Raw genomic sequence first — 26185 nt, 5'->3', positions numbered from 1 at the left:
AAATCATCTTTTTCACAGATGGATTTCATGTTGAGCCAACTTTGAGAGCTCTCTTTGAAGAATCTAGGTCTAAGTCTTCATAACTGGACCGATCAGTGCTTGAGACTTGAGTCAGTTGGCTCTAGAGAATCATCTGAATCATCCAGTGCACAGCTATGCAGTACAAAAGTTGGTGTTGATGTGATCCTCCTATGTGTTTGAATGTATGTACATTTATATGCAGTATGTGTGTGTTGCTCTTTGTTGGTCAGTTTTTGTAGGGCAGTGCCCATTTTCAGATGCTGAGTCTGTGTGTATTTCTTCTTGCACTCTGCGTGTGTTTGCTCTTTGAATGAGACAGGTGCTCCAACATTAATTTCTTTTCAGGCTTATTTGTCCACTGCAAATGGAATCTGTTTACTTATTAGTGCTGCCACTGCAAATGTGCTAATGTGTGTTTATTTGTGTGTGTCTCTGAACGTGTGTGTGTGTGTAGTGTGCTTAATGTACATACCCCTATGTGTATATATGGTGTGTGTGAGTCTGGCTGTGAGGTTACGTTTTTATAATTCATCATGTTATAATATATTTATGCCCAAGGAGATTGAGATAAAGACATAGAGACAGAGAGGGTTGACAGAGGAAGAGGAGTTAAATGTGTGTCTGCGTATGCATGTGAGTGTGTGTGTGCATGGATAAGAGAGAGACACAGAAAGACAGAGAGGATTTGACATAAAGTTTGAATATTCAGCAGCATAATTTAAAGCCAAAATAGAAGAGGCTGGAGAAATCAGTAATCAGAGAGGGAGAAATATTTTGGAAAAAAGTTTATCACGGGAATTAATTATATCCTTGTTATCCTTGTGTGTATGTACAGTGCCTTGTGGAAGCATTCACCTCCCTTGTGGCATGACTTATCCCAAGAGACTTGCAACTTTGCCTGGCAGAATAAGCAAAAATCCCAGTGGCTAGATGAGCTAAACTAATAGACACATACACCAAACGACCTGCAGCAAAAGGTGTCTCTACAAAGTATTGACTTTAAAACGGCTAATAAGCATACTCAATAGGACTGTTTTTTTTTTTTTTTTTAATTATTGTTTGTGTCACCCTCAAAATGGTAGGCCGGTTGTATAAATCACATACAAACTCCACAAAAAGTCCATTCCAATTCCAGGTTATAATGCTACAAAACAGGAAAAACTCAGGGGGGAGTGAATGCTTTCACAACGTGCTGTATGTGTGTACCGTTGTCTGCTGGTGTAACACTGCTAGCCTGTATTTGCGTGTGCTCGCATCTTTCTGCATATTCTGGGTGTGTGAGTGTGTTAAGGAGGTAATTAATAGAAGGCTGCATATAGTCTCTTTCCCCTGGGCCCCCTGTCCAAATTCATTACTGTCAAGCTCTCGCTCTCTCACACACACAGACAAAACTTAGCGGACATGCAAGTGGACAAGTGTTTTCTCAAATATCATCATCATCATGGTTTTTACATGCATTTAAAGAGGGGAGTGATATGTCACGCTGTCGTCAGCCAACAAGTTATTATTAGAAATACATCACATATAGTGTTAACATAGTGAACACACATGCATAGAGTAGTAGCCTTGTATCTGACACCATTTTATAAGTTTATAGTGTGAAAGCTCTAAAAAAGAATTCCTCCAGATACAACTGTTCAACAAACCACTAATTCATTTAAAATTCCAGAATAAATGAATATGCAAATAAGCTCTGTGTGACCTGTGAACACAAACTGTCTCCAGCTTCACAGAAAAGTCTGTTCTCAGTGTATGTGCACAGTCTCAACATAAAGTTTGTGTAATTTGCGTAGAGAATCATGCCTCAAATTTGTGCTTGTTCCTGCTGAAATTCCAATCACAGAGAGGCACAGAGAATGACTTTCTGTGTAAATATAAATATTCAAGGAAAGATAAAAGATGCCAGTTTTGATAAAAGACAAGTCATTCAATGTGCAACGTATATGTGCTTCATACAAAGACTGCTGATAGATAGTAAAATCTAGAAGTACTGCATTTCCATCCTCGGGACATTTGCAAAGCCTATTTTCTAAATAGTTAACTTTCAGTATTGTTTACATCCATGTTTGCTAGCTTGCCATTTTCTAGTGAAAATGTGGCCAATTTAGCCATCCTACGGTGCACCTATTAGCACCCAAAAATGGTTCTTCTATGTAGCAGTACCTTTTATTAGATAGAGATGGAGGACATATATCAATTACAGATAGGCCGATATGGTTTTTTCAGGGCCGATACCGATTATTAGCAGTCAAGGAGGCAGATAACGATATCTGGAGCCGATAATCATTTGCAGTAAAAGTGAAAATATTGGCATCAAATTTTTGAATAATACAAACTTCCAACACTTAACTTTGTTTAAAAAGCTTTGAGATTTGCAACATGTTAAAGGGTTTTTTTTTTTTTTATCTTAGACAATAGACGTCTTTGTTTTAAAATTCTAACAAAAACTGCAGGGAGCTCCCAGGCTCAGCAGCATGTCTTATAAAGTTAAATGAAAACTTAATAAATAGCTCCCTAAAGTTTTCTACAGTAAATAAAGTTTTCCAAAATTTCAATATAACTGAAATGTTATTTTATCTTTCACTTATCTTCTTTTTAAGTTCTAACTTTTTCTCCGCCGTGTGTGTGAGCACTGTGCATGCACAGCTTTCACTGCTGATTGGTTGTTACCCGTGCCGTGGCTCTGTGTGTAACCAATCAGATGGTGCTGTGGATGAAACAATGCTGGAGACAGAGTAGTGACTGCAGACAGAGAGGTGCGGCTGCATCAGAGCCAAAATAACCCAGTTTTAAATTGATCTCTTATCGGCCGTCAGATTAAAAACAAAAGGCTGATGCCGACATGCGTCAAAATGCCAAATCGGTCTATCCCTAATATCAATAAATTTTTGTACTGGCAGGGATGGATGAAGGGTGTCCCAACACATTAACGGCAAGGTTGAAATGGTTTCATAAAAATGTTACACACTGTGTGCATCAAAAGTGAGTCACAAAATGTGTCAGGGAATTACACTTCACTTTGCTTTCGAGAAAATCTAGTTATTACAGTACAGTAACATGGCCATGAATGACATGTAAGTACAGTGTAAAATGTGTGTGTTTGAACAAGTATGTTTGTTCTGCTTGTATTTGTACAGCAGTCATATTGGTATTTGTGTGCACTATAGCTGTATGAACATTCTAGGTAGCTATGTGTGGGTGGGTGGGTGGTGGTGTGTGTGTGTGTGTGCGTGTGTGTGCATGCAGAATGGAACCCTTAGGTGTACAGAGTCAAAGCGGTGTCAGCCTTTATCAATATTTGACTGCAGAACCAGAGGATGGATGAATCTTTAATATGACCTTGGAGCACAACAAAGACATGAAGACATGGGGGGGTGTGGGTGGGGGGATGTGACAGAAAGGTAGTGAGAGGGACAAAGAGCAAATGTGGGGGGGGGCAGAAGAAGAGAGAAGAAGTGAGGAAGGCAGAGAGGAAATCAACTTACTTCATAAGGATCATGAATTTCAGGGTTCAGCTTCCAGTTTTGATTTTGCCAACCAAGGTAACTCAGTAAGCTCAGTTGTTAAATGCTCTATACTGGTTGTTTAGAGCATTTACCAACTGAATGTTGTGAACTTGATCAACTCTAAATGCCATGGATGACTGTTCATGACATACTGTAACACACCTTCACCTTATATGCAGAAACTCCATGAAAACATACATTACATCATCTTTATACAGATGTGACTGAAAGTACTGATTCCTATTCACAAAGAAAAAAACAGAGTTTTCTCTTAAATAAATTGAAACTGACAACGGTAATTGGAAACCACTGTTCTTTATTCTATATTCAATAGAACAGACACCCCTCTGAGGCAATCACTGCAATCAGGCACTTTTTGTCACTCTTGATGAGACTTGTACACTTCTCAGCTGGTAGTTTGGCAGTCCATTTTAAAACAGTCAAATATTTTCTCCTTGTTCACTCTTGGCTGGTTTTAGATGTTTCAGGTCATTATCCTGTTGCCAGGCCATGACCTACAACAGAGGCAGAGCTCTCTGACACTTGGCAGTATGTTTTGATTCAGAATGCCCTGCTCAGATTCAAGGCACAGCAAAGCAAAACCATAACATAACTGAGCCTCCTCCATGTGTCACAGTGGGGATGGTGTTCTTTTCTTTGAAAACTTCATTCTTTCTTCTGTGAACACAGAGCTGGTGTGACTTACCAGACAGCTCTGCTTTTGTTTCATCTGTCCAACAGACCATCTCCCAGAAGCATTGTGGTTTGTCAACATGCATTTTAGCAAACCCTAGTCAGGCTTTTTTATGTTTCCATTTCTGTCAGGCCGCACTCAGTTCATACAGCTAAAATCCTTCAAATCCGACCCCTCCCCAGTCACTACAGGTGTGCCCCAGGGCTCTGTCCTGGGGCCCCTTCTCTTTATCACTTACCTTCTCCCCCTTGGCAATATCTTCCGTAAATTCAACATCCATTTCCACTGCTTCGCGGATGACACCCAGCTCTACCTCTCTAGCAAGCCGAACTCCACTTTCCCACCTTCCTCCCTCACCTCCTGTTTATTAGAAATAAAATCCTGGTTCTCCTCAAACTTTCTAAAATTAAACAGTAATAAAACTGAGATCCTTCTGGTTGTCACCAAATCCACTCTATCCAAAGTTGACAGCTTCTCCCTCACTATCAACAGCTCCCCAGTTTCCCCTTCCCCTCAAGTTAAGAGTCTGGGTGTCATCCTCGACAGCACACTATCATTCCAATCTCATATTAATAACATCACCCGGTCTGCATATTTCCATCTACGCTAACATAAATCGACTCCACCCCTCCCTCACCCCCCATGTTGCTTCCACCCTTGTCCACAGCCTCGTCACCTCCCGCATCGACTACTGCAACTCTCTCCTCTTTGGCCTTCCTCAAGAGTCCCTCCATAAGCTTCAACTGGTCCAGAACTCTGCCGCTCACATTATCACCACAACCCCCTCTTTCCGTCACATCACCCCCATCCTTCAGCAACTCCACTGGCTCCCGGTTAAACAGCGCATTGAATTCAAACTCCTCCTGCTTACTTTCAAAGCCATACACAACCTTGCACCCCCATATTTATCTGACCTCCTACACATCGCCACCCTTTCCCATTCCCTCAGATCTTCCTCCTCCATTCATCTCTGTATACCCTCTGCCCGTCTCAGCACCGTGGGGAGCAGAGCGGCTAAATGCTCTGCTCCCCAGCTCTGGAACTCCCTGCCACCAGCCCTCCAAAACATTGACTCCTTTCCTGTTTTCAAATCCAGACTCAAAACCCATCTGTTTAAAATTGCCTACTCACTCTAACCTACTTACTGCAACTTCACCGCCCTACATTTCTTTTATGTTGACTCTATCTATTGTTGTTTTTTATTGATTATTGTATATTGTAAGAGTTTTTATTGTTTGTTGTATTATTCTTTTGTTTATTATATATTGTACAGTGTCCTTGGGTGTCAGAAAGGCGCTTATAAATAAAATGTATTATTATTATTATTATTATTATTTCAAAAAGGGGTCTTCATAGGTCTTTTTACAAGGAAACCAGTTTTGATCTTAGAGGTCAGCTTGTATCCTGTTTTTCTTGGTTCATTTTCCACCATTGGAACTGGTCCCTCTGTTCAATCAGGGGTCATTGTTTCTCTTGTAATCACATCCACGGAGATTGGCTATGGTCCCATAGACCTTAAACTTCTTAATAATATTAGCAACTGTGGTCAAAGGAACAACAAGCTATCTGGACATGGTCTTGTAGCCTTTACTTTGACCATGCTTGGTAATTATTTTCTTCTTCTTTTCTTCTCTTCACAACTCCTTTTCTTCATTTAAATAAGATGAACAACAGATTGGATGATGACTGAATGATTATAATTCTTAAGACGTCTGTGATACTAGTTGAAGACAATAATCTGCTTGAAGTACCACAACAATCCACTTGTATCTCCACAGTATATCACCATCTCTAAGGAGTACCAGGAATTCTGCCCTGACCATCTTAGAAGATCTTGTGTAAAATAAGGTATTTTCACAGATTGTCTGTTTTAAAGTAAAGGCATGCAGTTATGCATAACAAAAGAGCTTTTAATTTTAACAATTTTCCAGAAGAACGGTGCATTGAACACTTTCGGCCTGTTTTTTTTTTTTCGCTTTTCCCTATTCCACATACACAGGCCCAGCCCTCACTGACATTACTGCCTATAGTAGCTACAGACCAAGAGCCCTCCTTTAAAGCCAATTAAACAGCAAGAGAGAAAGTGGAAAAAGAGAGATAGAGAGGACAGAAGAAGGACACTGCAGAAATAAGAAAGACAAAGTAAGAAACTAAGAGTAGAAGTACTGTAGAGGAGAAATTGTGACAGATACAGTGAAAATGGAAGCCAAAAATGAAAAAGTATTGGCAGAGTAGATTAATCAGGTGGTGTGGGGTTTGGACTAAGAACCAGTAGCTGAATATTTATAGAGTAGGCTGCTGAGTGCATTGATGTTTTTGTTTTTTTCCTTTTACATTTTTCTAAAAAATGAAGAAACAGTTGAGCTCTCAATTGGTTAAGCTTTTCGTCTTCAGTACACTATTTAGTTTTAAAATTTTCAATTAGGTGAAAGACCCTTTCTACTTCTCAGCAAGAAAGGGAATAAATGACATTTCTCAAAATGTCAAACTACTGCTTGAAAAATTTCATTGCATTATTCTATAGATGATATTACAAAGTGCTGTCAAGACTATGACATTTGGTAATTTCCAAGGAGTGTCCTGTAACGCTGGTGCAGCTAAAACAGGGCTTGTAAAGATGGTTGGTCTGAGCAATGAGTTCACCTCTTTTCTCCCATCCCAATGCCAGTGCTGGGCCACAGCGGGCACACAGACGAAAGAGTCTGGAGAGGCTGAGCCACAAAAGCTTCTCCTGAGGGTAAACTGATGTCCTTGTTCAGAAGGAGCAGAAACACAACAGGTGAGAACAGTAACTTCAGTCCAATTAACCTTAGATGAGATAACACATTTTGTTATTGTATTGTATACGAAAGTGGTGAAATGTGCCATCTTTAAAAATAGAACCTTTTAATCTTGTCTTTTCAACAGGGTTAAGATTAAAGCTGCTGATTAATGCAAACATCAGCATTAACAGCCATTTACTTAACATTGCAAGTTTAGCATCAAACTTTAGCATCAAATCTCTTTATTCACCAAGAGCTGTCTCCAGTGGTGGAAAGCAACAGCAATGTTAACACTTTTCTGTTCTATCACTGTTTTCTTCTATTGAAGAGTCACTGTAGTGTCTAGTCTGCCCTCAGGATGAAGTAGCACTGCCCAGGGGATGTATTCTAACCTTGTCTTGTAAAAACTGGCTAAAGTTCTTGGTCAGTAAACAGCTGTTAATGCTAATGTTAGCAATGTAGCAATAAAAAAAACCTACAGAACACTTTTAAAATATAAAGCTTTATGAAAGTTTTCTCCTTCTATTTTTCATTAAAGTCCAACTTACTGATAGTTAATGATTACTTTTTACATAGTAATCCATTGAGACTGGTGCAGACAAAAAAATTAGATGGTATTCATGGTGGTTAGTAAACTGGCCTTTGCTAATGCTGCTGCAGTTAAATCTACAGTATATGTGGTTTAATTAGAGGACAGGCACACACACACACACACACAGCAGCCTCACAAACAGCCTATTATCTTTAGTTTAAGAGCAGTAAAAGAGAAGTGGGAGAGAGGGAGAGAGAGGGAGAGAAAGAGAGAGAGAGAGGGTGCATTGTGTGTGAGTAGGAAACACAAACATGCAGGCACAGCTGAACGCAGAGTGGAGAAAAGTCAAGAGGATTCCTTTCTATGACAAAGCCACTTATCTTAATTAGTCATGCCAGGTACAGACATGAGTGCTAATATTTTTATGCTCACTCTGATGATAGACACACAAACACACATTTGCACAGTTATGTCATCCCACATCACTATTACTGTGTGTCATACAGTATCTGCGTGTAATGTATTTGAATGTTAGCAGTTTTCATAGGTTTTTAGAGGCTGTTTGCTCCTGGACCACCCACAGCCAGGGTGGACATTGCTTAATGACACTCGTATGACATCCACTTACATAATATAGATCCAGTCATACCAAATATTATATTTTTAATAGAGGCCTTTTGTAAAACTTAATATAATCTAAAATAGTCATATTTGACCATATTTACCACATCATAATGCCAGATCATAAATCAGGTGTCTCTATTCCATATTAAAATCCAGATGAGATTTAAAAATTTTCATTTAGACTTACACTGAAACCAGTACAGAGGGTGCAGCTAAAGTTGACAAAACACCAAACGATGAATGCTTTTTACAGTTTAGCAGGTTATTTACCCACTATCTATAACCTGACACAATGACATATGATAGACCACAAGTGAAAGTGTTTCTAGCCCCCCAAAGGCTCTCATTCACACTCCTCCCTCACCTATACAGCTAATTATACAATACAGCTCATTATGTGACTGTACTGCTCAGAGATCAAATTCTATCAATACCATAGTGCTTCCGAATGATTGTAACTATTGAATGTGTATATTGAAATGTGTATGTTGATATCCCTGTTTCTCTGATCACTTAATATGTGATAGAATAATCCCAATCTAATTTCAGACTAACTTCAGATGCCATTATCACAGGCTACATCCAAAGACTGTTTACTGATGTAATAGAGTAAAGTTTATGTATTACCATTTGAACATCTGGCTATGTATGTGTCTCATACCACCTTCCAAGGTTTCAATCAGGTTTCAATCCACCACTTCTAACCAATATCAGAATGATGTTTAAGCATGTCAGACCTGTCCCTAAATATATACAAATATCATTGATGACTTAACTTGCCCCTGCATAGTTAAAAACTACATTTGGTAGAGTTAAGCATCAATTTGACAGTGTGTAAAAATGACATTGCTATGTTTTATCCAGCTAATGCCTGGCCCTTATTGTCAGATCACAGTGAAAATGAACAGCCATTTTTGCTGCTTGTTAGTCTAGAGTGAACAGACAGTTAGGCTGTGATGTGATTTCTTTTCGTATAATCAAAATAAAATGCGTGTGAAGCTGTGGCCTGGTCAGCAGATACTAGAACCTAGGCTCTTATTACTTTACTCCACTGGTATCACTACAAAGACACCAATGAGTCCATGTTTTTGACATTGACACTGTCAATACTTCAGGTTGTTGGTAAATGAAACTAATGTGCAAATAAAATTTTAAAAATGCATCATAATGTAAATTATTTGTCGCAATTCTGTCATGAAATTACATCATTCACCTGTACCATACAGCATCCCAGGCAAAACAAAAATGTTTCTGTCTCTCTTCAGCTGCTGTAGTACAATAAGATCTTATAAATGTTGAATATCTCTCATCCCCTGCTCCATTTCTCTGTCACTGTCTGCATTCTCCACTATGGTGAATAAGTCATTTTCCTTTTTGCCTTCAGCACTCTGAGCAACACCAAGAGCAGCAGCAAAGGAATTCACATGGCTCCAAAAACAATTCTAAAGTCATTCTGGACATTCAGCAAAGGACACTATGTGGTATTTTTGCACTTTCTCCTGTATGTTTGATTTTTTTATTTCTGTTTTTAATTATCTAGTTAATTTACATTTTTCTAACAAAGTCTTTTTTTAAAGACACAACTGTTTCACAGAGCCTGACATTCATGTTCATTGTGCAGCAAAGTCAATTACAGTCAAGTGTAAAAACCATGTGCATCAACACTTTACTCTGGAAAATCTGTCTGCATCAGAAGTTAAAAATCTGCTCAACTTCAGATGCTTTCTAATGCAAAATAAGCTGCAGTGTGCAGTTAGAGAGATGTGAGTGTGTGTGTCTCAGTGAGAAAGACAGATCTACATGTGTTTTGTCCATTCTGTCTCACTCAAAGCTAGTCAGCACACACACATACACAGTTTCAATGTCGCACACAATGTAGACATCACACTGAAGCATGACACACACACACGCACACACAAACACACACAAACAGTATATTCCGTTATCTTTTTCTGTGTGTTAAGAGTTAATTTGCAATTAGATCATCAGATCAGCATCAGAAAACACACTCACACAGGTACATAGAAGGGCATTTGCTGGCACTCAATCACTCTGACACACACAAACACACACAGCAAACCATCTGTATCAGCACATCATGTGGGGGCCAGCAGCACAGAGTCTTTAAAGACTGTTACAATAAAGGGGGGAGGACAGAAATGAGAAGACAGAGGGAAAAACATAAATAAAGTGAAGTAAAAGGAACATAAATAAGCTTGAGGAGGTAGAAATCATATAATATGTGAGAAAATGTGTTAAGAAATAAAATACCATATGACCCTGTTGCTATGCATTTGAACACAGTCTTTCTTACTGTGATTTCGTTTTTATTTTTCAGTGTTTCAAACCTAACTTTATTCCCATTGATGTATGGAAATATATCAATACACCATTCTAATGCTACATGTTTTATTTGTTTGTGTCTCACTGACTCTCTTCTGTATGAGCCTAGCAGAAATCTAGATAAGAGTCTGCTTTATCTTTCTGCTCAGCACCTAAGATCTGGCCTTGACTGAGACAACCAAGAGAGATGGAGAGAAAGATCGAGAGACGATGAAGAAAAGAGGGTGTTGAATTTCTGTAATCATCAGTGTCACAGTTAAGACTTATAATGTGTGTCCGTACGGTATGAACGTTTTGTTGTAGTATGACTGCAGCCATGAGGGAGTGTGTGTGAAAAAAGGTGTGTGTGTGTGTGTGTGTATTCAAAATGTGCCTGTATTACTTCCAGGCATTATGTTCAAATTTTTCATACCTGTGTAGAAACTGTCAAGCTCATTAGCACTTTCAGTAAAATGGTCTAATCTGAGAAACAGTTCTGCCTGTGTGTAAATGTAGTTACTTCAACACCATTAGCTTCACTATGATTCTTCTTCCATAACACAATATACAAATAATACCTTACGTAAATACGTCCTTTTAGAAATTGGAATGCACATGAAAAAAACGGTCAAAGTGCATTTGTCCTTCTTGTAAAATGAAAGGAAAACAGCAGGGGCTTTCTCAATATTCATTTTAAGGCATTCCTGGTCAGAGGTGAAATGTATGGGAGGAGGAAATGAAGGTTTAAATGAAACAGCAGCTGCAACTGATTTGTCACTTTGGCAGAATTTGTGTCTTAAATTCAACATCTAGGAAAAGTAGGTGTAAAATCTGTCGCACTCTCTTATACACATACAAACACACAGACTAGGCAGGTCAAAACAGACAGATAAACAAGACAAGACAAACTGTGAAACATTTAAATAACAGCTCAGACAGTGAAAAACAGAGAAAAACCTCTAAAATGAAAAACTGCTAAACTGCTCCTGGTGGTAATGTGAGGAAGCCATAGTACTGTAATATCTCAGAAATCTGTCATCAATCAGCTTACAGTGCACATACATACAAACACACCAGTCTAACTCATTACTCTGAAACAGTCCTGGTCTTGAAGCAGATCTCCTAAATACTCTTGGATGTACATCACTCCTGCATCCTACATTAGTTTAATCTGGAGCACATTATAATAAGCTCCTTGTGATATTGCATACAAAACACTATTTAGCATCAAATATGACTGCAACATAAAATAACACAAATGTTTGTTCATACCTTCTGTTTGAAATATCAGATTGTACCTCCTCATACAGAGCTTTCAGTGCAGCTATACGGAGTCCAACTTTTCAAATTTAACAGAACTTTAAACAGAACTTTTACCGTCAGAGTGATAGATTTCCACAGAATAGCCTCTCAGATAAATAAGAATAGATTAAATTCTAAGATCAGATACTGACACGACTGAGGAGCTGGAACAAAAATGGTGAAATATTCCAAACAAATGATATATGGAATGGACAATGCAACAAGACGTAAGATGTACAGAGTCTCCAGCATGGAATAATCAGCACACTAGGGGTGTGAAAGGCTTGAGAAAACACAAAAAGTAGTGACATAAACAAATGCTACACATAATTACTCTATTCTCACTTTCTAATTGCTACACACTACAAGCACATATTTGTTTTCCAACCCTACAAGCTACTGTACATACACTTGATGCTGTAGCTTGTTTACTACAAGTTGTTGTTCATTCTTCATGATGCAACTTCCACTCTGAGCTGCCAAGATGGATGATCATCAACATGCACTTTGCTGTACTTTTAATATCAGTGTGAAAACTCTTCTTGTCTTTAAGCAAGGCACAGTTCCCGTCCAGTTTCACGGTTGACTATACAGTAGCTAACTTCTGACCTACATGTGGAGGGGAGTGAGGATTTCCCTTCATGGATCAGATTTCGTATCACATTGCCATTGCATTTTCTATAGCTCTCACTTATTTCTTGTTTATGTGGTGATCTGCACAAAAATCACTTAAAAGTACCTCCCCACCAGCCATCGTCCTGCTCTCTGCTATGTCTCATCACAATTTGTCCTCTTTTGCTGCAGCGTGTGCTGCATCAAAGCACAGCGGGGAGACTGACACGAGGAAATGGTAGTTCCTATCCATATGGTGTCCAGTTACACACACACGCGCGCAAGCAGCAAGAGAAAGAAAAGATCTAACAGCCTATCTTTGGCCGACTGTAGCAGTCGCCCACATAAATGTCCGTTTGGCTCAGCTCTGATCACATAATTGCTCTGTGCACACCTCTCCCACACTCACACACACAAAGACGGAGCATGTACATCCAGAGAGCATACACTGAAGCACACTCAGGGAGTTCTCACACAGACACACACACACACACACTTAAATCCTGGATATATACAGCACCCACACACAGACAGTATCTGTTCAATATGGCATGAAGCACACTGTTGCACACACATGCAGGTATGCCTGCGAGCTGACACATACACATACACAGCAAATACTAAACAAAAACTCCCACCACCTCGCCCACACAGTCAGCACGTTGAAGAGTGAGTGTGATGGAGACAGAGACACGCAGAAAGAAAAAGGTGAGAGAAGACACAGTAACAGAAGAGACTGAGCAAACGGTAACTGGGTAACCCAACCTCACTAAGCTTTTCAAAAACTGATTTACTCTCACAAAAGAACAAATTCAACAAATTGTGTTGTGGTATTTTGCCAGATAAAAATGGAATCACTTTTCTATTCTACCATAGTGTAGCCTGGAAGTTTTGCCACATAATACTCTTTGGACTTTATGTGGGTGTCTGGGTGGCCTGGAAGACATGTTGGCAAGTATCCTTCACCACATCAATGAATTTCAGTCAGCTGCAGGGCTGTTGTTCTGTAGATGACCCTGAACTTTTAGAAGTAGTCAGTAGAACACATGATTTCCCTACAAACATGAATCTAATTATATATATAATGCATGACATGTCTTATTACTGCCAGTACATGAAATTATCAAAAGTGGCCCCTGATACGTCCCTATGTCAATTGTGCAACTTCAGTAAAACATTAAAGCCCCTGAAAACATAACCTAGTGTTTCTCTATGACTAAGATATTATTTATTAAAGGAGTAACGCAGCATTTTGGGAAATCCACTCATTCACTTTCTTGCTGAGAGTTAGATGAGAAAATTGATACCACTCTCACCTGTACAGTAAATATGTACACAACCACTCAACAGTTTTCTAACATCTCTATTTTACACTGTTTAAAGACTCTTTGTTTCTTAAATTAAATCATAGAACAAATTAACAATTTTAAGTAAAGGAATCCTGGAATCTTTTTAACAAAATTTAATGTAATGTGTAATGTGTTTGACACATCCAGCAGCCAAACACTCCACTCTCTATGCTACTCTTTACTCACAAAGTTTGTTCCAAAACTGCTGCATCAGTTCCCACAAATGTGTTGCACTTATAGGCTGTTTTGGTCTCACTTTCTGTCAACGTCATCCCAAACCAGCTCAATGGGTTTAAGTCTGGCCAGTACATAATCTGAAGCCACCATCTTGTTCTTTTCTTCTAAAGGTAGTTCTGACATAGGTTTGTTTCATTATCTTGCTGTAGGATGAACCCTTGACCAACCAGTCTGTCTCACTTTGTCACTTGCCTTTTTCTCACCATTCTGATAGCAATATAAGTTATTACTTGCTGGAGTAGCATCCAAACAATGCTTCAGACGGTGCAGTGACACAGTTTGTTCCAACACTGCCTTTGAGGGTTTGTAGGTAATCAAAAAAAGTTGGAACACCTGTATGAATTGTTTGTGTTAAGTTTCCATTGCTGCAGTAAAGCTGTAAGTTTTTTTAAGCTGTAAAGTTCTGAGCCGTTACTTCCTGGAGTTTTGTTACTTTTGGTCCGAGGTAGGCTGTTTCCCCCATTTCCAGGTTTCTCACCAAGTCTTATCAATAAAGGGAATAAGTGTATTTTTACAAATAACCCATCAACTGTCATCAGATTTCGATTGAAATGTTAAATCCTAACTGGTGCACAGATGTGTGTGACATCATCCTTTTCCACTTCAGCCGCACCCATTTTAAACCAATGAGAAGAGAGAAAAACATAAATACAGAGATCTATGGTGTGAATGAACCAGTGTTTAAGGTCTTTAAAACTAAACTCTGTTATTCTTACAGTAGTTAAATGAAGCTCTATAATGTACCTCTCCGATGCTGTGCGTAATTACAAAGGATCTCTAAAGGAATGTTATGGCGGCCCTCAAATTCCCTCGATTAAACTGCCAGGGCCTACACTCTCACTTATAAGCCAGCAAAATTGTGAGACACGATTACATTACAGGGGAATCAATTCTAACTAGATTGTTATAATTCGATGACCTGAGTTTGCTAAAAATCAGTAAGTAATTTTCTGTGTTTTTATCACTTTTAGGACCTGGCAAGGGTGCATGACAATAAAATTACAAACGCTATTGGTAATATTTAGAATTACAGGACCTCTGTTTGTAAAACTGCAGAACAAATATTCTGAATGATGCTATTCCCACAGCGTGAAACTGAAGCACAATGCGTGTGCTTAAACAAAGTTAAGTAGTGTGTACAGTATAGTTCACCTCTGTCACACATACTTACAGTATCATACAAAGCATTATTGAGGCCACATGCCAAACACTGATAAGCCAATCAAGCTCTCTTGGTCAGGTTGATCAACGAGACACAACAAATCGACCAGGAATAAAAGATCAGCAGACCTGTCATCAGCTGGCCAACAATACACAAATGAGCACAACAGCAGCAACAATGACAGCAGCAGTCAGACAGGCTGATCATTACACACCCTCAGCAGAAAAAGGAGAGGCAGGGAAACAGCTCTGAGTGCAGAGTTTGGAGAGGAGTGTTATCTGAGAAAGGCAGAGGTGGTGATTATGAAAAAGAAAAAAATGGCTAGAACAAAGTAAACGTATATCCATCACATCAAGTTAAGAAATATCAGTGCACCAGAAAGGAAAGAGTGGAGAGAATTGCTGGGGAAGAAGGGAGGGAGCATGTATTTGACAGCAATTGAGAGAATAAGAGTGAGGAGGAGAGAAATGAGAAAGGACAAGAGGTAGCATTATTGAGAGAAGGCTGAAGAGTGTTTGCAGTGAGAAAGGATGACAGTGGAACAAAAAAAACAAAAACGAAGGGAATATAGGCAAAATTCAAAAACCTCCAAAAAGACAAAATCTGGGAGCTTTCAGGAAGGTTCATTTTCAGCAAACCAGCATGGCCTCAAGTGGAGACAGCAAACACCAGGGATGTTCACCCTACCTGAGTTCCTTTTGGAGATGTACTTGACGTCGTCACAGGCTCCTGAGGCGAGGAGAAGGAGGAGGAGGGAGAGGAAGGATAAAGTCATCTCTCTACTCTCCACTGGCACCTTGAGAAAACAGGACAGAAGGGGACAAAATGTTAGGAGATAACATAGGGGTATCACGCTGATGGTCATTTAAACCTGGCAATAACAAGCAAACCACAGTTACAATCACACCACATCACTGAAATCATAATTTTGTCCCAGTCACAAGATGTTCTTTAGCTTTGGAGAAACCGTGCCACTAAAACACCAAAACACCAAAACCCCTTCATTGCTGCAGTGCTGCATGCTAACATTTTGCCTCCACATCCACAAGCCTAAACAACAAAACTGGCTAAGCTGTGTGTTAAACAACAATTCATAGAAGTGTTTCCTGATCTGCTACTTTGATTCATTTCAAGAAATAAAACCACTTAAATACAGTAGGGTCACAGACACCAACATTGGTTGCTGCTCAGAGAGGAGATGCAAACAGCAGTCTCCAATGTATAGTCAGACACTTTGTGTTACAGTTGCTCGTGTTCTTCTGTGTTGATCTTCGTGAGTTGTGACTCTGTGTTAAGTCTTTCATACAGAGCACTAATGTCAGTTTTCTAGTATGCAGCTGCTTTTAGCAGGCTAAACTATACAAGCTTCATGCTTCTAGCAAGCACTATTAGCAACTACAGTAATCAGACTTATGTGAAAACATAAGTTAGCATATGATGATTGGGGAAAAATTAGGAGATGTACAACTTAATGGGGATTGGAATATTATAGGTTATAAGTATGCGGTCAGATGGTGGTTTTATACACACAGAAAAACAATAAAAAAGGCTGCTTTCTCCTTCATAGTAACACTGAGACCAGTATGTATAAAACTCTTCAGGATGTTCTTTTTTGGATTTGATATGATTTCAAATGGATGGTAAAATTTCTGTTTGTATCTCTCGTGCCTTTACAAGCTACAAATGAAAGGAAAAAATAAAATAGGGTAACCCCAAATCTTGTTGCGTGTGGGCCAATATGCTGTAAAAATAAAGCGCTGTAAAAAACGCTTTATTGGAATTACAGCAGCAAGGAAAGCAGAAAAAAATATTAATATTGATCTGAAATGCCAGTTTGGTGGGGTTCTTTTTTCAACTGATTAAAATCAAAATACTGAAACGAAATTAGATTTGACCATAGGCCATGAATACAAAGGCTGCAGCAGCTTTAGGGACACACATGCAGTCTTTGAGCCAGCAATGTGAAATCACACTGATAGATAGACCACAATCAGATTTTCACATGCTTTCTCTGTACAAAACTAGATGGGCGCGGGCACGCGCGTGCACACACAACCACAAAAACCAGGGAAAGATCGAAGAACAAGATTAACCATGCCAGCAGTCATTTCATTCTGTTTTTCATACATGTGACAATAAAAGAGAACTCAAACTCCAGCTTGAGTACTGATTGAAATCACATTTCATTCACATGAACAGTGGGATAGCTGATGACAGAACCTGGGATGGTGTTGATATGTGAGCACAGTTATTTGCCTTTCAAGATGGGCAATGATGGGATAGGCATCTAAAACTGGGACCAAATCAATGTGGAGAACAAAGCCAAGAGAACAAAAATACAAAGAATGCTGCATGTTGTCACTACTACCAGTTGGAAATTATTAATTTCTGCTGGCTTTCAAGGCATCCTGCCTGTCACAATTTGTGGTTGAAAGTACAGTATTTCTAAAATTTGAAAACATGATTTAAAGATTCAAAGGCAAACATATTTTTCATAATTTAGGAATCGTCTTTTACCAGAAAGCCTGAAATATCAATATTTACATTATAATTTAAAAGAATAACAGATGTGGTTCAGTTTTATATATTATTGCTTTGCCACAACCCAGGTTAGTGGAGTGACAGTCAAAGCCACACATCACACACACAAAAACACACTCAACAAACCTTTTTCCCAGCAAATATTTTGACTTGTCACAACCAAATAAAACACAGGTGCAACTAATAACACTAATGATGCCTCCATGATATAGTCATAATAAGCCAGCAAGCACAATACCAGGGCACTGCCACTTAACAGCTAATTTGAATGCTATTCTTATTATGATTATTGGCTGCACCTGTGTCAAAATTTCTGGTTTAATAAACTTCTGTTGGCCACATACTGTAATGTTAATGGTGGTAATTTCCGTACTGCTTATCTGTCACTTAACAGCACAGCTTGACTCCTGGCCAAAAACTGTAATGACTGCTGGAAGTAAAGCATTACATTTTTGATTATTTAATAGCTAAAAGTAAGTTAATGAATTTTCTTTCTATCCAAATGCAATGCGGTATTCCCTCTGTTTAATGAAAGAAACGAGTCTCTTGATACTGTATTAATTCAAACTGCATTTTCAAAAGGCAATTTCTGGTTACTTCAAACAGCTAACCAATAACACTTTCACACATTCACCCGTCAACACTTAACGCTTATTTTTAAGCTTCAAGTTTGTTTGTTTTTATGATTGCTTGTTTTTAACTTTGTTGTTTCATGATGGTACCCCCTTGTTTTCGTGCAGCCAATCAAACTACTTCATATTAAACTATACTAGCATAAAGTATTTTGTTACAGCAAAATATCAGCCTAATATTTCTCAAAGCAAGAGCCACATGCTTTAAACAACCCACACTGGCTCTCCAGCTAAAGTGTCTTCTTAGCTCAGAAGCATTAGCACAGGTCTTGTCCTGCAACTGGGCTTGTTGACGGAGCCGCGACACTGCTAACACCAGTTCGTGGGTTAGATAGCTAATTAGCTAGTCAGCTTCAGCACATTTAACAATATGTAAACGTACCTGCAAATGATCCTTTGGCCGTTAAATTGCGTGTGTGGTGAATACCACTGCTAACAACACACTGACTGCCCATAGCGTCTAAGCTACAACTTCTTTCTTTACGTTATCTCTTTCTCCAGTTGGACTTCACCTTGCCAGCTGCTGTCAATCAAAATGGGCAGAAGTCCGCCCCTCCAGCCAGCTGAGAGAAAAAGGGCATTTAGGGGTACTGTTTGTTTGTTTGTGTGTTTTTGTTTTTGTGTACATTTAAATGCACAGTGGTGTTATTTGACTGTGAAAAATAATGCAAAAAGGATTTCTTCAGTAGGAAAGTGACTGATTTGTCCCCACCATGTTATTAATCCCTATTTGTGTTGCCAAAGAGAGAGTTGGTGAGATTTCTTTGTCCCTCCTGTCTTGGTGCAGTCAGTAATCTACACATTATTGCATTATAAAACTATGCCTTTAGTAGTAATAGTGCCTATGGAAGACAGCACTGTCTTTTATGTAAGATAGTACAGCAAGCCAGAGCTTTTCCGTTGCAGGATTGGCTTCAGGATGAGATTCATATCTTCTCGTTTTACAAGACAGTTACAACATGAGACTTGCCAGTAAAATCAAGCAATGCCTGGTTATTATATTCCCACATGTGATGCACATACTGAATACCAGAAACCAATAACCTCCATGGTAACCTTGACTACAGTTATTTTCCTACTTATTTTATTTGATCAGCAACCTTTAACTGTCATTGTTATCACTGACAACTTCAAATTTGTTAAAACAGTTAAAACAGTTTAAAAGAGGTAAAAAGTCAGAGTGTCTGGAGTTAGAGTGACAGCACTGTAAAACTACTCTTGTGACAATAAAGCAAATATGTAAGAGATCAGTTTTGGAGGGAAAAGAAAACATATAAACATTTTTTTAATTGCATAAACTGAAGCCAAGAACTTGTGTTTTTCATTTGAACAAATATTTCACAATACGGTTTGATGGTAGAGCCTGGTATAGTTAGCTAACTGCAGTGAAAGCCATGTGGTTACATTCAGAACTCCTTAGAACCACTGCAGTGCTATATAGAAAGTATAATGAGAAAACAAATCTGAAGCTAAAGGAAAAAAGTGGTGATAATGAGCAGTTTTTTGCTAGTAAAAAACTAACAATAGAAATCCAAAGAGGCACATGGGAAAGTAAGCAGAATGTGGAGGTACAAACCTGTCTGTTTGTTTTTGTTTTGCCTCTTCCTGGCCTCACAGGCTGCACTCAGTCTCCAGTCCTCAGTGAAGGAAAACGGGCTATGACAGGTTATGTTATACTACAGCAGAAAAAGCTAAATTGAACTGTTGTCTTTAGGTAAAGATAGTGAAGCAGGAACTCTTTGACAAGCAACAGTGAGAAAAATCAAAGTGTAAGTCAGCCATATGAAGGTAGTGTCTACCTGGGTTATCTTGGAAAAGTCAAACATAAATGGACAGAAGCATCTAATGGAGTTTAGCATCAAGACCTTGCATTTTTTCAGACATAAACACTAAGAAATAGTAACAGGATACTTAATCAATCCTGTCAAATAAATAAAAAGCAAAATAATTTTCCTTTTTCTCCTCTGCAAGAAGGTCAGGAACATAAACCATGGCGTTGGTAAGGATTCTGTGTCTAACTAAAAGACAGTTTTGCGGAAAGGAGCCTTGAATCTATGGACGGCCCTAATCACCAGGCAAAACTAATATCAAGGCTTAATTTGACATTTACATTTAATTAATAACATTAAATCTAAACAGCATAGAAACTAGTATATCTAGACCAACAGTATAGTATCTTTAATTTTGGATGGTGATAATGAGACATCAGTTATTGTGTTATGTTGCCAAAAACTTTCCAAGAAGGATGTAATGAAAGTTGAAAAAGCAGGGCTTAAACAAACACAGCACAAAGAGCTTAAGACTTTTATTACACACACACTCACACACACAGGCCCTGTAGTATTACAGAGATAGAAGAGGTATGAGGTCCTTTTTTTTATCCACTTTCTGAACCTTTTAGTCTGAAACATAGAGAGGTCTAATGCAACTGCTAAAGGCTCTGTGTGTGTGTACCTGTGTGTGTTCTTGTTATCTGCACAGTGGTGGTTTGTAACAAAAGCAAAGTTTTTGAAAGCTAAAGTTTATGAAAAGTGAGGAGGCCTACATAAAGTGCTACCTCTATAAGGTGTATAAATATTAACTGCAACTTCAGCTTAGATAGCTGTATTCCCTGCTACTAAACCCCTACCCCAATTACTAACTGTCTAATCATAGCTTAGCAAACATAACTAGCCACAGCTGTTGTGACGAGCTTTGGATTTCTCCACAGCGTGCATTGGGCTGTCAATCTCTCAAAAGGCAAAATCACAATTGTGGAATCACAAGAAATGGATGACACAGTGTGTTTGTCTGCTCTAACACAAGCTACTAATGTTACCATGCCTAACTAGCTTACTAGCTTACCATCTAGTGGTAACCTAGCATTACTTGTGAGTATGTATGTCAATTGCTGTATATTGTGTGAAAACCACTATATCAAAGTTTAGAGTAACAATAGGAGCTCTGTCAAGCTCCTTATTTGGTTTGGAGAATTTTAAACTCAGTAATCTCAACCAAAACTTGATATATAGTGTTACATTGGCAAACCTATTGGTTAGTCTTCATTTTCCAAGTTATCATTGGTGATTGATGATTGATGATCTAGCTGATAAAATCTGCCAGCAACAGTTGTTATTTTAGGCTACAAAATCAATGGTTGTTGGCTAGATAGAATGGTTGTGTGAAACCGAGGACCCATTAATCTAAAAATGACAATTAATGTAAATATGCAAAGATTTACAGGTATTGCAAATGTCAATTTCAGGTAAGCAGCAACAAATTCATATGAAATAGGACATTTTTTAGATGAACAGAAAGTTCTCATTTTAAAGTTCTCAAACAACATGTCGTCAAAATAACAACAACTTGGTTGCATATTGTTACTTGTGTCTGTGCTTTCATAGAAACAAATGATCAGAAATGGGACAGTTTTCTATGGTAAGCTATTAGCTTGGGGCTATGCTGTCTCATTAGCTTAGTGCATTGTAAACTAAGTCACAATTTGCTAGGTGTTAGCAAGAAGAAGCAAAGCCAGTGATCTACCAGGAACATGTAGGTGTGTAAGTTCACTAGAGGTGACACTGGGACATTGTTCCTGACACACTCTACTGATTTAAGGAGGAATTTTTAAACCTGTGAGAAAGACAGACACAGACAGACAGATACAGAGAGCAGCAGCTGCAAAGAGTTTGTCATGCATAATTTCATAACTCACTTCAGCTTGAGGATACTACAAGTCCTTTTATTGCTCTCACACACACACTTATTTTTTTTTTCCTTCAGTTTCCTACTCATACACTCTCACACGCACGTTAAGCTATCCCTGTCTCACACAGGCTCACTCATAGTAGCTGCAGTCTTCCTCTTCCACTCTGATTCGCACATAGGCCCCCTCATCACCAAACACTGAGCTCTCTTTATCTTGTCCTCTCTGTCGCCCCCTCTGCACCGCCTCACATCCATCACATATGTGCACACACACCAAGGTCAGTCTCCCTCTCTTCTCTTTTCCACACATGAACACTGACACACTTGCTAAAGACAGCAGCAGCAGCAGCTTGTTTGATGTCTGATCCACCGTGAATGCAAGCATGGAAATGGGAGCTCATGCCATGTATGTGTGTATATGTACTGTGTAAGTGTGTGTGTGTGTGTGTGTGTGTATGTGAGTATAGAGGTGGAGGGATCAAATGAGGGTGGAGGGATTTAAACAAAACCCTGATGATACAGAATAATTATACAATACACAGAAAATGAAAAAGGAAGAAATAAAAGTGAATAAAAAGTGAATGTTGGCTTCAACTGAAAGGATATCTGAGGTGTTTCAATGCAAACACACACAGGGCACGGAAGAGAGAGAGAGTGCAGGACAGAACAAACACTATTAGAGCATTACAATCCCCCATATCTTTCATCCTCTCTGTTGCTCTGCTTTTCTGTCTGTCTGTCTCTGATAATGATATCCCAACACCAGAGCGCAGGGAGATCTAAGCAGGGTCAGAGTGTATATAATGCAAAGTGTCACACACATTATGCACTCAGAAAGTTTGGACTATACAGAAAAATATGCTTTTATGTGGGTTTGAGTGCATGTGTGTGTGTGGCTGCGGTCTTCAGTCAATCAAATCCTCCCATTTTGAGGTCCCAAGGACATAATCTTAACAAATTGGGGTCAAAACAGGCCTGTATTCTGTGTCTGATTAAGGGTCTGTGATGTGAATATTGTGTGCAGGGGCAAGATGGGCAGGAGCATGAAAATACTCATCTTACGCCTCTGATTACATTTCTCTTTTGACGTCAAAGCTTTGTAGTGTTTCCTTGTGATATTTCAGGCAAGAAAAACCATAATCAAGCTGTTAATCCTGCAAATTTGGTCTGATTCGGCGAAAGTTTAAAAGTTCAAATGATAATTATAAACAATATGCAGATTTTAATGACTGGTTTAATTCTCAGTCAAATACTTGGGCAAACATGGACAAACATGCGCAAACCCACACCCACACACACACACATGCACACACTTAATCAGACACCCAAACACACACATGCACACACAGATAGCAAGCTATTCTTGTCCCAAACAGACCAGTGTTGAGCCATTAGGCTGCTTCAGCCACACATCCAATATTAAAGACAGCCTCCAGGCCTATTCTGTCACACTATCTGTCACTCCCAAACTGCATGAGTCATGCTGTTTTGGTTACAGACACAGTCTGTGTTTTACATGGGAACATAAGCCGCCTCGTCATCATTATGAAAGATTTGGTATCCAGCCTTTTAATCTCTGTAAGAGAAGGTGTAATTGGTTTCAACCTCCTATCATAGACTCTTGTTGTCAACCTTAAATGGATGTATACTAGGAAGGTTTAGCACATAGTGAGCACCTTCTCATACTGCATCTAAATACTTCCATTTTTCTTTCAATACAAGAAATTATCCAAAGATGTTTTAGAACAGAACAACCACACAAAACACAGTAAAAGAACCAGTGTACTTCACTCTCTGTTTCTGACAGTCTCTGGTATAGCAGTGGACCTTTTGGTGACAGAGGATCTCCTTCAACAGGACAAACTGGATTGAAGTATCTGTGTCAAGTGTCCATCCCACTAAAGTGTACTTGAGTAAAACAGTGGATTCTCTACCATACCAGCATCAGGGCTGCAATTCTGCTGTCGAGTGCAACCCAGAATCAGACTGAAAGTTTGAGGTGGTGCAGGAAATCAGTGAGAGTCACATCTTCACATCTTATTAGTTTCTCGCAGTTGTTATTTGCAAGGATTACATTATTGCAGGTTTTATTTTGGGTGCTAGTGTGTTATTTTGAGGAAGAAAGCACAGTAACCAGGCTTATTTTAGCCATTCCTCTGTCTGAATAATCAAACACTTTCCTATCTTAGGCCTGCAATACCTGATTTAGTTAGTGGCTTAGAGGCTGTGGAAACAAGTTATGAACTCAACACTGACACATCATCAACTTTTAAACTGATCTGGTGAACTTGTTAGCAAACAGCTGATTATTTGCACATTACAGAGTGGGTACAGAGCAACATCATTCATTTTCTTCAAGCTCTGTTTTGGTCTCTACCATCCCCTGAGGGAAATATCGTTCACTTCAGCTGCTAAATGCTTCACCTTGTTCACCAGCTAGTTACTAACTGTGTCTGCCTGCTGTTTGGCACTGAGCAGGTAGTGTCTAGTAAAGCTTTTTGGCAGAAAGCAGCTGCCGTTTTGGCTGAGAACAACGATATGAAAGCAGTGAGAGTGAACCAAAACTGGAAAGTTGTGGGTCAGACAGCAAAACAATGAGATTACACTCTTTATAAAGCTTTGAAAAGCACAAGGGGAGTTGCAGATCCAAGTGATCATTTTCTGCAGGTTCATCACTATGAACGATTCACATTATCAGTTGTTTTAACAGTGTGACTTTATGTGTAACTATTTTCTTACATATTGTCACTATTCTAACAAGGAGAATACCCACTTTAAAGCCAAACTGAAATTTTAATTCTCCCCACTTTTTGAATGCAGGCTCATTGGATGGCATATAAATAGCACACCACTTTTAAGGACATATTGCATGTTATGTCTATGCATTTTAAGCTTTTCACATGTCATTTAAGATTGCATAAGTTTGGAGAAGTATTAGGGATTAGTCAGTATGTGGGGTTAGGGGAAGGGTTAGGTTTTTACTAACCAAAAAATGTGTAGTGATAAAACACAAAATAATTAAGGTGATACCAGGCTGGTGTAGGAAAATATAAACTAGCAAAAATGCAGCTATTGTACATAATTTTCCATTTTAATGAGTTTAATGATTATGTCATCTTTCATGGAGTCATTACTAAGCTGATGTGAAGAGAATCTTCTGGACTGGACTGAAGTTACTGTATCTGCTACATTTGCATGCAAAGTGAATACTGTTTGTGATTATGAGGTAATTAAAGCAATAATAGGAGTACAGCAGAATCCATGAAAACACCAGACTGTGATTATGTTAATGTTGTAAAAATGGACATAATGTACTAGTACTTACGGTAATGGAGAGCATCATGAACATAGAATCAACACAGGTTTAGAGATACACTACAAACAGTGCGCTATAATGTATCCTTACTCACACATGAGATCCTGTTTCCATCTCCTGAAGAGCTAGAGATGAACTACAGACTGCACTGGCTTAGCTCAGGCACAGATTTTGACCACCATGTGTGACTCACAAATGCTTACAGGATACATTTTAGTTGATGAAGCCCCTACATCTCTCCGACTGCAGCGGGACGAGGCGTGAAAGGTATGACCGTTCCATCTGCAACTCCCTAATTTGAGAGATGTGGTGCACACTCATCAAGCCCTGTGCAATTATGCACGCCTCTTCTAATGCGAGTACCTTGATTAAATCTTGCACAACCAGCACCAGACTCTCAGAAAATAAGTAACAGCAACATCTGTGGCGTGTGTGTGCAGCAGACTGCAGGCTTTTACTAACTCAGAGCTTTTGAGTTGAACTATAAGGATTTAATGTTATTGTGGTGAAGATTTATAAAACTCTGCTGTTTAAATTAATCATTCCAAACAAAGTTTGTACATTACTGTAAATACAAACAGAACAAGCTGCTAGACTTCATTTTACACATTAAGAGATTTCTCTGGTGGAATTTATAATATATGTTTTTCTTTCTTTTTTGAAACCTACATTGTTTCTATTCACGTTTGCATGCTAAGAGAGCTTGGTCAGCAAATAATATTTGAGGACTTCCTGAGTGCACACTGAGGCACAACTGTTAGTGCTAATCGGGTCTAATGTGAGCCAAAGAAAACATTTCCCACATCATTACCCCAACAGCAGTCTGTACTTTTGACAGCAGGAAGGTTGGAACCATTTATGCTGTTAATGTCAGTTTCTGACCCTC

General features: G+C 38.9%; 1 protein-coding gene across 3 annotated transcripts in view; it reads right to left on the bottom strand.

Moving 5' to 3' along the window:
* The window catches only part of il1rapl2 (interleukin 1 receptor accessory protein-like 2), a 430428-nt gene that overhangs the window by 350928 nt on the left and 53315 nt on the right, over positions 1-26185 (bottom strand). For all 3 annotated transcript variants that reach the window (XM_018670159.2, XM_051072153.1, XM_051072154.1), the window contains exon 2: positions 15811-15919. In XM_018670159.2, coding sequence (XP_018525675.1) covers positions 15811-15898 — 88 coding nt within the window. In that variant the 5' untranslated portion in view covers positions 15899-15919. The remainder of the gene's footprint in view (positions 1-15810; positions 15920-26185) is intronic.

The sequence above is a fragment of the Lates calcarifer genome, linkage group LG8 (assembly GCF_001640805.2).
Source record: "Lates calcarifer isolate ASB-BC8 linkage group LG8, TLL_Latcal_v3, whole genome shotgun sequence".
NCBI classification, from domain to species: Eukaryota; Metazoa; Chordata; class Actinopteri; family Centropomidae; genus Lates; species Lates calcarifer.
The sequence above is the reverse complement of the archived record's forward strand: the minus strand, read 5'-3'. Positions and strand labels throughout refer to the sequence as shown.